Consider the following 15,802-nt stretch of genomic DNA (forward strand, 5'->3'; position numbering starts at 1 on the left):
ATCTACAGAGTAAACGTCGCGTTACATAGGGCCGCCCGTACATCTAAAGAGTCAATGTCGCGTTACATAGGGCCGCCCGTACATCTACAGAGTAGACGTCGCGTAACATAGGGCCGCCCGTACATCTATAGAGTCAATGTCGTGTTACATAGGGCCGCCCGTACATCTATAGAGTCAATGTTGTGTTACATAGGGCCGCCCGTACATCTACAGAGTAGACGTTGCGTTACATAGGGCCGCCCGTACATCTATAGAGTCAATGTCGGGTTACATAGGGCCGCCCGTACATCTATAGAGTCAATGTCGGGTTACATAGGACCGCCCGTACATATATAGAGTAGACGTCGCGTTACATAGGGCCACCCGTACATCTACAGAGTAGACGTCGCGTAACATAGGGCCGCCCGTACATCTATAGAGTCAATGTCGCGTAACATAGGGCCGCCCGTACATCTATAGAGTCAACGTTGTGTTACATAAGACCGCCCGTACGTCTATAGAGTCAATGTCGCGTAACATAGGGCCGCCCGTACATCTATAGAGTCAACGTCGCGTTACATAGGGCCGCCCGTACATCTATAGAGTAGACGTCGCGTTACATAGGGCTGTCCGTACATCTATAGAGTAGACGTCGCGTAACATAGGGCTACCCGTACATCTATAGAGTCAATGTCGTGTTACATAGGGCCGCCCGTACATCTATACAGTCAATGTTGTGTTACATAGGGCCGCCCGTTCATCTACAGAGTAGACGTCGCGTTACATAGGGCCGCCCGTACATCTAAAGAGTCAATGTCGCGTTACATAGGGCCGCCCGTACATCTATAGAGTAGACGTCGCGTTACATAGGGCTGCCCATACATCTACAGAGTAGACGTCGCGTTACATAGGGCTGCGCGTTCATCTACAGAGTAGATGTTGCGTTACATAGGGCCGCCCGTACATCTATACAGTAGACGTCGCGTTACATAGGGCCGCCCGTACATCTATAGAGTAGACGTCGCGTTACATAGGGCCACCCGTTCATCTACAGAGTAGACGTCGCGTTACATAGGGCCGCCCGTACATCTATAGAGTCAATGTCGCGTAACATAGGGCCGCCCGTACATCTACAGAGTAGACGTCGCGTTACATAGGGCCGCCCGTACGTCTACAGAGTAAACGTCGCGTTACATAGGGCCGCCCGTACATCTATAGAGTAGACGTCGCGTTACATAGGGCTGTCCGTACATCTATAGAGTAGACGTTGCGTAACATAGGGCTACCCGTACATCTATAGAGTCAATGTCGTGTTACATAGGGCCGCCCGTACATCTATACAGTCAATGTTGTGTTACATAGGGCCGCCCGTTCATCTACAGAGTAGACGTCGCGTTACATAGGGCCGCCCGTACATCTAAAGAGTCAATGTCGCGTTACATAGGGCCGCCCGTACATCTATAGAGTAGACGTCGCGTTACATAGGGCTGCCCGTACATCTACAGAGTAGACGTCGCGTTACATAGGGCCGCCCGTTCATCTACAGAGTAGACGTCGCGTTACATAGGGCCGCCGGTACATCTATACAGTAGACGTCGCGTTACATAGGGCCGCCCGTACATCTATACAGTAGACGTCGCGTTACATAGGGCCGCCCGTACATCTATAGAGTAGACGTCGCGTTACATAGGGCCACCCGTTCATCTACAGAGTAGACGTCGCGTTACATAGGGCCGCCCGTACATCTATAGAGTCAATGTCGCGTAACATAGGGCCGCCCGTACATCTACAGAGTAGACGTCGCGTTACATAGGGCCGCCCGTACATCTACAGAGTAGACGTCGCGTAACATAGGGCCGTCCGTACATCTATAGAGTAGACGTACATCTATAGAGTCAATGTCGTGTTACATAGGGCCGTCCATACATCTACAGAGTAGACTTCGCGTTACATAGGGCCGCCCGTACATCTACAGAGTAGACGTCGTGTTTCATAGGGCCGCCCGTACATCTATAGAGTCAATGTCGCGTTACATAGGGCTGCCCTTACATCTATAGAGTCAATGTTGTGTTACATAAGGCCGCCCGTACATCTATAGAGTAGACGTCGCGTTACATAGGGCCGCCCACACATCTATAGAGTAGACGTAACGTTATTTAGGGCCGCCCCTACATCTATAGAGTAGACGTAACGTTATATAGGGCCGTCCGTACATCTATAGAGTAGACATTGCGTTACATAGGGCCGGCCGTCCATCTATAGAGTAGACGTAACGTTATATAGGGACACCCGTACATCTATAGAGTAGATGTTGCGTTACATTTACATTTACATTTACATTTACAGCATTTATCAGACGCCCTTATCCAGAGCGACTTACAATCAGTAGTTACAGGGACAGTCTCCCTGGAGCAACTTAAGGTTAAGTGTCTTGCTCAGGGACACAATGGTAGTAAGTGGGATTTGAACCCGGGTCTTCTGGTTCACAGGCGAGTGTCTTACCCACTAAGCTACTACCACCGCGTTACATAGGGCCTCCCGTACATGTATATAGTAGACGTAACGTTACATAGGGCCGCTCGTACATCCATAGAGTAGACGGAATGTTATTTAGGGCCGTCCGTACATCTATAGAGTAGATGTTGCGTTACATAGGGCCGTCCGTACATCTATAGAGTAGATGCAACGTTATATATAGGGCCACACGTAAATCTTTAGAGTAGATGTCGCGTTACGTAGGGCCGCCGGTACGTCTATAGAGTAGACGTCACGTTTTATAGGGCCGCCCGTACATAGTGCCGCCCGTACATCTATAGAGTAGACGTAACGTTATATAGGGCCACCCGTACATCTATAGAGTAGATGTAACATTACATAGGGCCGCCCGTACATCTATAGAGTAGATGCAACGTTATATATAGGGCCACACGTAAATCTTTAGAGTAGATGTCGCGTTACGTAGGGCCGGCGGTACGTCTATAGAGTAGACGTCACATTTTATAGGGCCGCCTGTACATCTATAGAGTAGACGTAACGTTATATAGGGCCACCTGTACATCTATAGAGTAGATGTAACATTACACAGGGCCGCCCGTACATCTATAGAGTAGGCTTAATGTTACATAGGGCCGCCCGTACATCTATAGAGTAGATGTCGCGTTACATAGGGCCGCCCGTACATCTATAGAGTAGGCTTAATGTTACATAGGGCCGCCCGTACATCTATAGAGTAGATGTCGCGTTACATAGGGCCGCCCGTACATCTATAGAGTATATTGACCAAATACTTATTTTCTGCACCATTATACAAGAAAATGATTTAAAAATGTGATTTCTTGTATCATGTTTTACATTCTGACTCTCACAGTTGAAGTTGACTCTCTCATCTTTTTAACTTGCACAATCGGTGAATAAAAAATGGAAGTGAATGCCCAGTGGGTCAGTTTGGCTATTTTATTTGTTTGTACCATGAACACAGTGACCAAGACAGTTAAATATCATATCAAATAAAACATCAGTTATTTAAAAAAAAAACATCAAAACAGAACATAGCAAGAAAAACTGCTCACATACAGACAACATCAGGAATTCTCTGTTAAATTAGTGCAGATGTCCAGCTGTCACAGTTACTCACAAGCCAGTTTCCCATCAAACGATGACAAGGTGATGGCAAAAGCTTGGAGTGCACACAGCGGGAAGCTGTAGTCCATGGAAAAGACGTCCTCCGAGACGCGGCCGAACTGCATCACGATGTAGTCCACTGTGGAGGGAAGACCAGCGGTTAAGGCCCCGTTTCGGTGCCCCAGAGTGGGCGCTTTAACACCTCACCGCTCACCATTGTCGGGGTGGACGATCTGAAAGTTCTTCACCGATGCCTGAGTGACCCTGCCGTGAAAGTTGAGCACGTAGGACTTGGTCTGCTCGTTCCAGCTGGGTGACTTGTTGATGAGCATCACCAGGTTCTCCAGGTTGCTGTTCTCATATCGTGCCAGCAGGGTCTCTAGCTCCTGGAAGAACAACAATTACAGTGCAAATCCTGACGGGACGGCATGAGAAGCCAGCTGTGGAACTCATATTTCATGGACAGTCTAACAGCGAAGACACAGTCAAACTCACATTTTGGGGTCGAATGCTGACTCTCTCATCATTTTCTCTCATTCCTGGAATTATTACAGTCATTTTTCTGGGACCTTTAAACCCAAGAACATTCTTCTCCTGTGGAACAAAAACAGAATCACACAAACTTGCAAATTTCATTACTACCAAAGGCAAACTAAAACTGACATAGCAAATTGCTGCCAGCTCCTGGCGAAGCGACTCGGTCTCCTTGATGAAGGGCTTCTTCTCCGGATTCACGCCACCATCGTACACCGTGAATCTGGTCCCCAACACGTTGGACCTGATGAAGAACGGACACGCTGGTAATCCTTCAGAAGCTCTGCTCTGTCTGCTCTGTGGAGGACACTGACCTCAGTTTGCCAATGTAACTCTCGTTGTCCCTGGAGAGGTCAGTGGGGTCGATGGAGATGAGGTAGTTGGACGTTTTGCATTTTTTCCTCTTCCTGCCAGCCATCAGAAAGACCTTTCATAAAGCAGAAAGGCCCATTTTAAAACCTCCCCTCTGAGCCCAGCGCTGCCTGGACTGGGACCCACCCTTTTGCCGTCCTCCTTCTCCAGGTGGAGGTAGTAGGTGGGGTAGATGCCCCTCTCCACGCCTCTTCGGTCCCTGGTGATTCGGCACTGAATAGTCATGTCCCGTGGTGCCGGACGTACCGCGAACTGCTCCAAGTCTTCTAAACAGAGGGGGGACGCCTGGTACACAAACATCCCAGAAATATTTATTCCAGTGTCTGGATATATTTATATTTTATTATTTACATTCATATTCCTGGGCTGACAATCAACTTCCTTAAATCTTGGAAAATGTCTTTAAAAGGTGTTCCGTTTGGTGGATGTTCCTGGTATTTCTTACTCTGTCGCTGGACTCGCTGTCTGAAGACGAGTGTCTGTAGTTGGAGTTCAGTGCAGCAAGGTTCTTGTTTATCTTCGTCTCCTGCTTGGAGCGTTTGGGAGACTCCTCATCCTCGCTGTCACTCAGTTGGCAGGCTAGAAAGGGAACTACTGTCAGAAAACGCTGTCGTTCCATTTAGATGAATTGAAATGCATCTAAACGGAAGCGCCTCGACTCACTCCGCCTGGTTTTCCTTGGTGTGGGCGGGGCTGGATGTTTCAGCCACTCATCCTTCTCGTCCTCTGACTCAGAGGGGGACGCAGTCACCCCAGAAATCCAGAGCTCTGTCACTGAATCAATGTGAGCGGCTACGGGAGGAGAATTCCATAAAAAGACCAGGTATAGGTACAGGTACAGGTACAAGTTCAGGTTCAGGTACAAGTATAGGTTTGGGTACGGGTTCAGGAACAGGTTGAGCCATTAAGATTATAATGATGTGGACATCTCAGTTCCAAGGTCCGAACTGGTTCGAACTGGTTCAAATGTCGACGGAGAAACACTCACCAACTGCTGCACCTCCTTCCTGATTCGTCTTTGCTTTTTCTTTATGATGGGATCTTTTTTCATTTTTTTTCACCGGTTTCTTCTCTTTCTTTTGCTTTTCTTTCTCCTTCCCCTGGTCTTCGTCCTCGTCTGCATTGCCCTGCTCCAGTGCTGTTGAAGGGGAAAAAACGGAAAACTGTGTTCAGTTGTCTGCTATCATTCTCAGACCCAGAAGGTGTGAAGGTCCCTCACATTTTCCTTGCCCTTTCTTTCCTCCCTTCTTCCTGGGTTTGTGTCCATCAGCAAGCTGTGGGGTTTCTGGGGTGGGCTCCGGCTCTGGACAGTCATCGGTGTCCAGGCCCAGGGCTTTGGGGACATCAGCGATGTCCTGCTGCTCGGACAGGCTGAGTTCCCCCAGACTGATCTCCTCCAGCATGCCGTCATTGGACAGATCAGCTGGACAGTCTACTAGCAGGGTCAACAGAGAGCCAGGAGACGTCAGAGAAAGATCTCACTCCATCACACCAGGACAGCGTCCAGCCGCGCTCCTGCTGACTTACTGCAGAGTGCAACGCTGCTCTGGGATTGGCTGAGCAGCAGGGCTGTGTCGTCGCTCCTGGCTTTAGGCCGCCGGCCCCTGGGACGGGGATCATGACTGGCCAGGACCATCTGGTTGTCTGCCCTCTTCCTCTGCTGTTTCTTCATCAGGATTGTCCTCTGAATTCACACACACACACACACAGAGATGCCATCTGGGAACACTGAGCATTTCATCTCCAAAATCACCCCAAAATCAACAGCAATGCGGTCATTAAAAAGAAAAAACGAGAAGAAATGTCCCCCGTTGTGTGGGTTTTACACTAAACGAAGTAACAGTGACATTGTCTTCATTTTCTCACCTGATGGTCCAGTTTTTGTTGTCTCATTTCTAGGTCCTCCATGTCCAGAACTGAATGAAGGGAGAACGAACGAAGTGAGGAAAACAAGAGAAGTGAATGAAATGAAGCGGCAGACGATGCACGGCGGACACAGACTGTCCATACAGAGTGGGACGCACCTAGAAGCGCTGAGCCGCAGATAAAGAAGATTAGAGGAGATCAGGTTCTTACCGCAGCTGCCCAGGAACCACGGGGACAACTTCAGACACGTGTTACTCTGCACATCTTTAGATAGATTACATGATTTACATTTACATTCTTTACCAGATGCCCTTTTCCAGGGGACAGGGACAGTCCCCCCCTGGAGACACACAGGGTTCAGTGTCTTGCTCAGGGACACGATGGCAGTAAAGGGGTTGGAACCTGGGTCTACCACGCTACTACCAGCCTTACCACGTCATGATTTCCAGTCTTGTTATTGTGGTTTTGTGTGGGCAGCTGAGCCCAGTGGGGTGAAGATACGATGGAGGTTCCTGATTTGCAGTTTTCTGTTCCACCACAACTGCGGCTCAGACTTCAGGGGCAGGGCAGTGGTGGCCTACAGCTTAAGGAAGGTTGTGGGTCCGAATCCCAGACTGCCGAGGTGCCACTGAGGTCCCCTTGATGAAGGTACCGTACCCACACACTGCTCCCCGGCCGCCTGTCATGGCCGCCCACTGTGTCATCATGTGCTGTGCTGCAGTGTTTCATAATCACTTCACTTTCACTACTGAAATTCACAATATTAAAGAAAAAAAAAAACATATCTTTGTATATATTGAGTTACTTTTACTTCTACATTAAATCCACCACGACCTGGTTTTCTGATGTTGGTAGAAGAATAAACAAATGAACAAATTAAAGACAATTTAACAACAGAAACATCTTCATTTGTTTCTATATTGCATGTATTATTTCTAGATTGTGTGCTGATCATCATCTGGTCACGTCCCTCTGAACTGGTCGGAGCCGGTTTCCACTTAAATAATGGGACGTAGCGTCGTTAGAAGCATTTATAATATGATTTATAATTAATGACACATGGCCGCCTGAGACGGCGCAAGAAACCATGCAGCCGCACATTAACCGCATTCTGGCAAACGGTACTTTATTTTCAATGACACAGATTTCCAGAACATGCGTTCTGATACTTCCTAGTAGTCTGAGAGAAACGTGTGTGACAGAAGACAAGGCTGAAACATGACAGTTTATATACAAATAAAGCTGACAATTTGACTAAAATTAGAGTCTAATGCATAATTACACTGACAAGAAAAAAAGGTATTTTTTCAGTGCGATTGTCGCATTACACCGATGCTGCAGTCGCAGTTGCGTTGTGATCTCCGAAGCCTTCAATCTTCAGTCCAGGAAGAAGATGTTGTTGAACTGAGTTGCGCACAACCTCTTCACTTCCTCTGTCGGGCGGAGAGGAGAGATCGATGAGGAGTTAGAGACTAGGCACATATCAGAGCTAAAATGGGCGCGTTCATCTGCTACCAAAAGGGGGGGGTATAACACCAGAAAGAAAACTCCGACTACAAGCACTCTAGCAAGATCTCGGTGCTGAAGTGGCGCGGGTCCTTTTAATTAAAAGGATATTAAAAGAATTTCTCATAGATGCGTCATCATTATGAATATAGAAACGCTGAAAACGTACCATTGACTTCAATTAAGTTGGCATTCTTCTGGTTCAGGATGACGTACAGTTGTCTCTGGTCGGACTTTTTGCCGACAACCCAGTAGTCGGTCATGGCCTTTACGATGATCTCCTCATCCTCATCGACCCTGAAAGGAAACGCCGCTTTCGTTTATGGGGCCGGGCTTTAAGCTGCGGGTCTGGGTCCGGCGTCTTACCGGGCAAAGTCGCAGTTGATGTCCCCCAGGATCTTCATGAGGTCGGGGTGGACAGAGGTCAGAGAGATGCTCACGGTTTTGCGCATGTGGATGGTGCTCTTCTCTGCCAGGTTCATGTGGTTGAAGTAGATGAACTTGAACTGCGGCTCCTTCTCCGGCCTGAAAGCAGTTTTGTGGAAATATGAATGTTTTTTTTTTTTGTGGACAATAATGACTTCACGATGCCGGTGCAGCGCTCACCCCGAGATCCGGCGGTTCAGGTTGTGCTGTTCGCAGATATCAGAGGCCAGCAGGGTGAGCTGTGGTCCCACCAGAGCATCCAGCTGCTCGCACACCTCACGGCCCAGCTCCTCCGCCACTGCCCAGACCACACCTTTATTAGCCTGCAGCTTAACCACTTCACATTTTACCCCCCCTGGACGGGCAGATCTGTAGAACCACACCCATCTTACCGTCAATCATGAAACACACGGCGGCGCTCATGGCCTACAGCACCAGACAGAAAACGAGAAGAATCTTCAGCCACCACAGCTCACTTCACACTGAGGCCATTTATCTCCAGACATGCCGCTCTCACCTTGTACACAATGAGATGAAGCTCTTCATATCTGCCTCCTGTATTCACAAATATTCTGGGGAACCTGAACTTTGACTCAGGGTCTTTCAGGTTTGTGGGTCCAGTCAGGAATCTGCAGATACAGTAAAACAATTTTAATTCGCAAGATCAGCAATGTCTCCACTGTGATAATGTGCACAGCTCTCAAATGACACCCCCGTCAGTGATTTAAACTGCACCACAAGCAGCTGATTGTGTGTGGTAGTGACCTAGCGGGTAACACACTCGCCTGTGGACCAGAAGAGCCAGGTTCAAACCCCACTTACTACCATCGTGTCCCTGAGCAAGACACTTAACCCTGAGTGTCTCCAGGGGGGGACTGTCCCTGTAACTACTGACTGTAAGTCGCTCTGGATAAGGGCGCCTGGTAAATGCTGTAAATGTAATTGGCTTAAATCTGGCAAACGTCGGGTTTTATTCAGAACTCTGCATCAGTTCGAGTTAATGGCGGTTATCTGACGTGCTGTGTTCGTCCCCGAGTCCTTCCAAGAACCGGTCTTGCATGTCTGTGCTAGCCCGTCACCTAATGCTGCATCAGCCCAGCAGCGTCAGGGGACGTGCAGAGGGACGCTTTACTGCACGACGTACCTCCCATAATGCAGAAGGTTCCCTGCTACCTCTGGTCTGAGGGGAGAATCCCTGCCTGCAAGCTAGCACACACACACACACACACACACACACACACAAGATAAATACATGCTTAACAGCAGGGAATACAGCTAGATCGATGTTGGTGCCGTCAGCGCCACCGACCAGGTCACCCTGTCAAAGGGACAGTGTTGTACACAAACACAGGACTATACCATTACACACGGTGACCTTCGGTGACCTCAGTGACACTGTATATTGAGGTAGTCATGCAGACAGATTTGAGCCGCCAGACACAGACATTCTGCTTGAGAAGTTTGACTGTATATAACCTAGATCACCAGAGTCGCAATATCATGGGAAAATAAGACAAGTATTCACTGTACATTCCAGTATTTTCTTCACATTTCACTTTACTTGTTCTGAATACAGATCAGTACATTGTTGAAATGACTAGTAAATGTGAAACCTCCGGCTCCGTGTGGCGGGGGAACAGCGAGGTGGTCAGATACTTGTACAGGATCCTCATGTCGTCCTGTTCCAGTCCACTCCTAAATCAGAATGCAGAATATTTTATGACAAAACAGCCCAACAAAATACAGAGAAAAGGACGATGAGCACGATGAGTACATCTGTTTCTGGCAACAGGCACCATCTTGCTCTTATCTTGTACTATGACCTGCTCATTTTAACACATTTTTCTCACATTTTTCTACTGAAAATACATTTGAAAGCACATCACCTAAATAAAATGTGTTTTGTTCTGAATCCCTGAGCTGCCGTATTTACACCGCGGTCTGCGTTTACAGGTGGTGTCAGTGTGAGCTGTACCAGATCAGCTGGTCGTTGTACAGGAACGCCGTGTATTTGATGATGCGCAGACTCTGTTCTACGCGGTTGACAAATGACTGGATCTTCAGGTAGGTCATCTTGTCCAGGGGAAAGAAGCTGATGCCCCCAAACACGTCCAGCAGGTCACATGACTGGAGGTGCAGCGTCTGTAGATACTGGAATCATGAAGACGTAAGAACCAGGCCTCATCATCAGTGATGCTCAAACTGCTGCGTCGCCATTTTCTGGCAGAAGCTGATACGGGAGTGCTGCAGGTGACCTCTGACCCCAGGGGAGCTCTCATGTTCTTCTACGCTCTCCAGGGAGAAGCTCTCAATTAGAGCTACGCTTGATGAGGCTGGAATAATCAGCAGTGGAATAAGCGCTGCTGAGAGGGTATGATGGCAAAATGCAAACCTGAGACTAATGAGGTGAAGAGCGACCATATGCAGCGTCCTCATATAATACTGCTATAATGGTGGCACAAACAATGAACAAGCCCAGAGGGGAATAAAGAGTACATTTACTTGGTTTTATCATTTTGGTACTGTGCTATGATGTTCCCCCATTTCAAGGAATAGACACCGAGGAACTTTTCACAAAGTCACAAAGTTCCTTGGTGTTCATTTAGAGAAGCACCTCTCCTGGAATCTCAACACCAGCTCAACAGCATCTCTACTTCCTGCAGAGTCTGAGGAAAGCCTGTCTCCCACCACCCATCCTCTCCACCTTCTATAGAGGGACCACTGGGAGCATTCTGACCAGCTGCATCACTGTCTGGTTTGGGAACTGAAAGCAGATAGTGAGGACAGCTGAGAAGATCAGAGTCTCTCTTTCCTCCATAACAGACATTTACCACATGCTGCACCGGGGAAGCCACTAGCATAGTGAAGGACTCTACACACCCCTCACATGCACTCCTCCAACCATTCATTCAGGCCCTCACTGCCAGCCTCTGCCACACTCAGGGTCTTTCCCCTCTGGTCTGACACACATACACACTCACACAATCTACCTCCATGTTCAGAACATTTCTATTACAGCGGTATTCACACATTGTATTTCTGCACCTCCATGATGTCATGGTTTTTTGTTCTGTCTGTATTCTGTTATTCTTGCACTGTCCATGTCCCCTGTTTGTACTTTATGTAGCTGGTTTGTCTCTGTCACATGGTCACATTATGTCAGTGCGTAACGTTGTTTAAACGTTACATGTAGCACCGGGTTCCGGAGTAACGTTGTTCAAATGTTACATGTAGCACCGGGTTCTGGAGTAACGTTGTTCAAACGTTACATGTAGCACCGGGTTACGGAGTAACGTTGTTCAAACGTTACATGTAGCACCGGGTTACGGAGTAACGTTGTTCAAACGTTACATGTAGCACCGGGTTCTGGAGTAACTTTGTTCAAACGTTACATGTAGCACCGGGTTCTGGAGTAACTTTGTTCAAACGTTACATGTAGCACCGGGTTCAGGAGTAACGTTGTTCAAACGTTACATGTAGCACCGGGTTCTGGAGTAACGTTGTTCAAACGTTACATGTAGCACCGGGTTCTGGAGTAACGTTGTTCAAACGTTACATGTAGCACCGGGTTCAGGAGTAACGTTGTTCAAACGTTACATGTAGCACCGGGTTCAGGAGTAACGTTGTTCAAACGTTACATGTAGCACCGGGTTCTGGAGTAACGTTGTTCAAACGTTACATGTAGCACCGGGTTCTGGAGTAACGTTGTTCAAACGTTACATGTAGCACCGGGTTCCGTTTCACTATATTTTGTCTAACACGTATGTAGCTGAAATGACAATAAAGCTCAACTTGAAGTAAAATTCCCTGAAGTTCTTGGTGTTTTACCCTGTAGAAGAATTTCTCCAGTTTCTGAGTCAGCAGCTCCACCCCGCCAGCCTCCATCGCCCGACTGAAGGGTCCGTTGAAGAGCTGGAGGACAGACAGAGACCCGTCGGCTTCAACAGGTGAAACGGAGCGATAAAACACCAGGGAAGACACCGGAGACACGGTTACCTTGTACATGCTGTAACACTGCTGCAGCACGGCGCCGTACACAGAGTCCTGTTACAAACCAAAACCATCAGCAGGCAGGCACACTGGCTACAGTTTAACAAGAGCAGGACTACGCACAAGCACTTCTTCTTCTTGGTACTCCACCGTGGGAGGTCTGCCTTCCTTCCCCGGCCTCTCTACCATGGGGTTCCTGACCACCTACACGACAAACACCGACAGCTGAGAGCAGTTCACATCAAAACAAGCCCTTCCATCCAAAACAGGATCACCATACCATGACCATCCAGAAACTTTCTTCTGGTTCATAGAAGAACTGCCTGTTCTTCTGGGTGTGAAGAGATTTTGCTGGCTTGGTCGGACAAAATGTCCTGATGAAGAATAACATCGAAGAGGAAGGCAGAAATTAGAGAATGAATTATGAACAGAAATCAGTATATTTAAAATATGATGCAAAAAGATCACAGAGCACCTTGTAAACTGAACGATGGCTTCACAGAGACCAACATTACGGATTTTCTCATTTTTCTCTACCTCACTTGGATGGTAAAAAAGGATTTTCTTTTCCTCCTGCAGAAACGAAAGTTTCACATAATGCAAAACCAGCAGGGTGCTACAGCAGCCACTGTGGACCGTACCTCTCCCTCGCGTGGCCCAAACTTGGGATTGTATATGAAGAAGTGCAGTAACGACGGCGTGTACTGTTTCTCCTGCGTCCCAGAAGCCATCCTGGGAGACGCCTCTGACACGCTGGAAAGCGTCTCACCTGAGCAGCGGCGTTAGTGTGGCGGGGTCTGGCCTGGTGCTCATGCCTCACATCGTGCCCGTATTTCCAGCCTGGAAGGAGAATATGCTACTGTACACATGAACTGTAAAACATCACTTGTTCTGATGCTCTCCTCATGTAGAGAGACAGTTATTAAATGTACAAACGTCTGCAGGAAGAAACTGTTTAACAAAATACATATAAACCAACAGAATGAAACCTATATTGTTGATGACAGAAAAATGTCAGTAAGGGAAATTACAGCAAAACGTCTTTTGCCTTCAACATATTTGACTACAAGACAATAATAAAATATATAATGTTTTATTTTGATGAGTTGTCTGTGTTTTTTTTATTGTTAAAAGAAGCGTAATAAGCAGCCGAGCAGCGCATATATTCAACATCTTACCCGATTAAAGCAGAAAAGCGGACACTCTTACTTCCGCCTTCAGGACGGGCGGCTGGGTGCCGCAGTCAGAACGGTCCGGTGGAAACGTGTTCCAGACGAAGGTTCCGCTCCGCCTGGCGCCCCGTTTACGTTAGATTACAGGGAGTGCAGAATTATTAGGCAAGTTGTATTTTTGAGGAATAATTTTATTTATTATTGAATCCAAAATACTCATTAATATCAAATCTGAATGTTTTTGGAAGTAGTTTTTAGTTTGTTTTTATCTTTAGCTATTTTAGGGGGATGTCTGTGTGTGCAGGTGACTATTACTGTGCATAATTATTAGGCAACTTAACAAAAAAATAATATATACCCATTTCAATTATTTATTTTTACCAGTGAAACCAATAACATCTCCACATTCACAAATATACATTTCTGACATTCAAAAACAAAACAAAACAAATCAGCGACCAATATAGCCACCTTTCTTTGCAAGGACACTCAAAAGCCTGCCATCCATGGATTCTGTCAGTGTTTTGATCTGTTCACATCAACATTGCGTGCAGCAGCAACCACAGCCTCCCAGACACTGTTCAGAGAGGTGTACCGTTTTCCCTCCTTGTAAATCTCACATTTGATGATGGACCACAGGTTCTCAATGGGGTTCAGATCAGGTGAACAAGGAGGCCATGTCATTAGTTTTTCTTCTTTTATACCCTTTCTTGCCAGCCACGCTGTGGAGTACTTGGACGCGTGTGATGGAGCATTGTCCTGCATGAAAATCATGTTTTTCTTGAAGGATACAGACTTCTTCCTGTACCACTGCTTGAAGAAGGTGTCTTCCAGAAATTGGCAGTAGGACTGGGAGTTGAGCTTAACTCATCCTCAACCCGAAAAGGCCCCACAAGCTCATCTTTGATGATACCAGCCCAAACCAGTACTCCACCTCCATCTCGCTGGCGTCTGAGTCGGACTGGAGCTCTCTGCCCTTTACCAATCCAGCCACGGGCCCATCCATCTGGCCCATCAACACTCACTCTCATTTCATCAGTCCATAAAACCTTAGAAAAATCAGTCTTGAGATATTTCTTGGCCCAGTCTTGACGTTTCAGCTTGTTCAGTGGTGGTCGTCTTTCAGCCTTTCTTACCTTGGCCATGTCTCTGAGTATTGCACACCTTGTGCTTTTGGGCACTCCAGTGATGTTGCAGCTCTGAAATATGGCCCAACTGGTGGCAAGTGGCATCTTGGCAGCTGCACGCTTGACTTTTCTCAGTTCATGGGCAGTTATTTTGCGCCTTGGTTTTTCCACACGCTTCTTGCGACCCTGTTGACAATTTTGAATGAAACGCTTGATTGTTCGATGATCACGCTTCAGAAGCTTTGCAATTTTAAGAGTGCTGCATCCCTCTGCAAGATATCTTGCTATTTTTGACTTTTCTGAGCCTGTCAAGTCCTTCTTTTGACCCATTTTGCCAAAGGAAAGGAAGTTGCCTAATAATTATGCACACCTGATATAGGGTGTTGATGTCATTAGACCACACCCCTTCTCATTACAGAGATGCACATCACCTAATATGCTTAATTGGTAGTAGGCTTTCGAGCCTATACAGCTTGGAGTAAGACAACATGCATGAAGAGGATGATGTGGACAAAATACTCATTTGCCTAATAATTCTGCACTCCCTGTAGATTGTCATTACATTGTCATTACACATGTACAAGTACAGGGCAACGAAATGCAGTTTAGGTCTAACCAGAAGTGCAATAAGCAGCAGGTGCCGGATAAAGGTAAAATAAGTTATGGGTATACATAAGGTGATATGTACAGGAAAAATATTTACAGATGAATGTACAGTAGAATGTAATAATAAACAGTTAGTATTAACTATGAATATGAACATATGTATATAAAAAAAGTGCATAATCAGTACATGGTCATCCACAGGCACGTCGTGGGGTTTAAATCTTATTTCTCACAAAGTTCACACAGGAACAGAGCGTTTAGTGTCTTTATCCATGTCTGCAAAACCCCCAGCAGATTTAACAGTACTACCATTATACAAACAGTAGTGTTATCAGTCACAATAAAGCACCAAATAGCCATTTAAACAAGTCTGCGGTTTGACGTTTAGAACCTTTTACAGCCTGAGCAAGGCTCAGTAATGTGGAATAAAGCGGAGACCCGAGTGCTCGGTGCCGCACTGATAGGCCGTCGGGGAGAATGTGGCCTCTGTGCCCCTTTGTGTCGCCCCAATTCATTTTTAAATTTTAATGCTTCTTGTGGTGAACAAAGTAAAGGACGTATAATGCCTGCCTTGGTAAAGCTGAATTATTCACCCAGTCATTG

General features: G+C 46.9%; 2 protein-coding genes across 3 annotated transcripts; both read right to left on the reverse strand.

Annotated features, from left to right (window-relative positions):
* Positions 1–3,418: 3,418 nt before the first annotated feature.
* Positions 3,419–6,562, reverse strand: LOC114796026 (tubby protein homolog). Of its 2 annotated transcripts, XM_028989853.1 has the most exons (12): positions 6,373–6,561; positions 6,034–6,190; positions 5,726–5,941; positions 5,495–5,644; positions 5,170–5,298; positions 4,952–5,085; positions 4,633–4,791; positions 4,449–4,561; positions 4,264–4,378; positions 4,096–4,194; positions 3,815–3,986; positions 3,419–3,739 (listed from the first exon to the last, which is right to left on the reverse strand). In XM_028989853.1, the coding sequence occupies exons 1-12, from the start codon at positions 6,412–6,414 to the stop codon at positions 3,606–3,608; spliced, it is 1,620 nt and encodes a 539-aa protein (XP_028845686.1). In that variant the 5' UTR covers positions 6,415–6,561; the 3' UTR covers positions 3,419–3,605. The 2 variants fall into 2 exon arrangements, with proteins under 2 accessions (XP_028845686.1, XP_028845685.1); XM_028989852.1 differs by having other exon boundaries at positions 4,096–4,378; positions 6,373–6,562.
* A 915-nt stretch (positions 6,563–7,477) lies between these two features.
* Positions 7,478–13,571, reverse strand: ccz1 (CCZ1 homolog, vacuolar protein trafficking and biogenesis associated). The gene is made up of 16 exons (XM_028989854.1): positions 13,473–13,571; positions 12,936–13,134; positions 12,770–12,867; positions 12,575–12,668; positions 12,418–12,498; positions 12,301–12,348; positions 12,133–12,216; positions 10,280–10,455; positions 9,918–9,999; positions 9,449–9,510; positions 8,822–8,933; positions 8,697–8,730; positions 8,485–8,602; positions 8,245–8,403; positions 8,048–8,175; positions 7,478–7,805 (listed from the first exon to the last, which is right to left on the reverse strand). The coding sequence occupies exons 2-16, from the start codon at positions 13,023–13,025 to the stop codon at positions 7,750–7,752; spliced, it is 1,422 nt and encodes a 473-aa protein (XP_028845687.1). The 5' UTR covers positions 13,026–13,134; positions 13,473–13,571; the 3' UTR covers positions 7,478–7,749.
* Positions 13,572–15,802: the final 2,231 nt, after the last annotated feature.

This window comes from Denticeps clupeoides, chromosome 8, assembly GCF_900700375.1.
Source record: "Denticeps clupeoides chromosome 8, fDenClu1.1, whole genome shotgun sequence".
Taxonomy (NCBI): domain Eukaryota; kingdom Metazoa; phylum Chordata; class Actinopteri; order Clupeiformes; family Denticipitidae; genus Denticeps; species Denticeps clupeoides.

Excerpts from the sequence above, each read along its gene's own strand:
- LOC114796026 (XM_028989852.1), bottom strand. The coding sequence starts at position 6,414 with ATGGAGGACCTAGAAATGAGACAACAAAAACTGGACCATCAG. Across the intron at positions 5,086-5,169 it reads ACCAAGGAAAACCAGGCGGA|CCTGCCAACTGAGTGACAGC; the intron begins GTGAGTCGAGGC and ends TTCCCTTTCTAG. Across the intron at positions 3,740-3,814 it reads GATCGTCCACCCCGACAATG|TGGACTACATCGTGATGCAG; the intron begins GTGAGCGGTGAG and ends TTCCCTCCACAG.
- ccz1 (XM_028989854.1), bottom strand. The coding sequence starts at position 13,025 with ATGGCTTCTGGGACGCAGGAGAAACAGTACACGCCGTCGTTACTGCAC. Across the intron at positions 12,349-12,417 it reads ACCAAGAAGAAGAAGTGCTT|GACTCTGTGTACGGCGCCGT; the intron begins GTGCGTAGTCCT and ends GGTTTGTAACAG. Across the intron at positions 8,404-8,484 it reads CTGAACCGCCGGATCTCGGG|GCCGGAGAAGGAGCCGCAGT; the intron begins GTGAGCGCTGCA and ends AACTGCTTTCAG.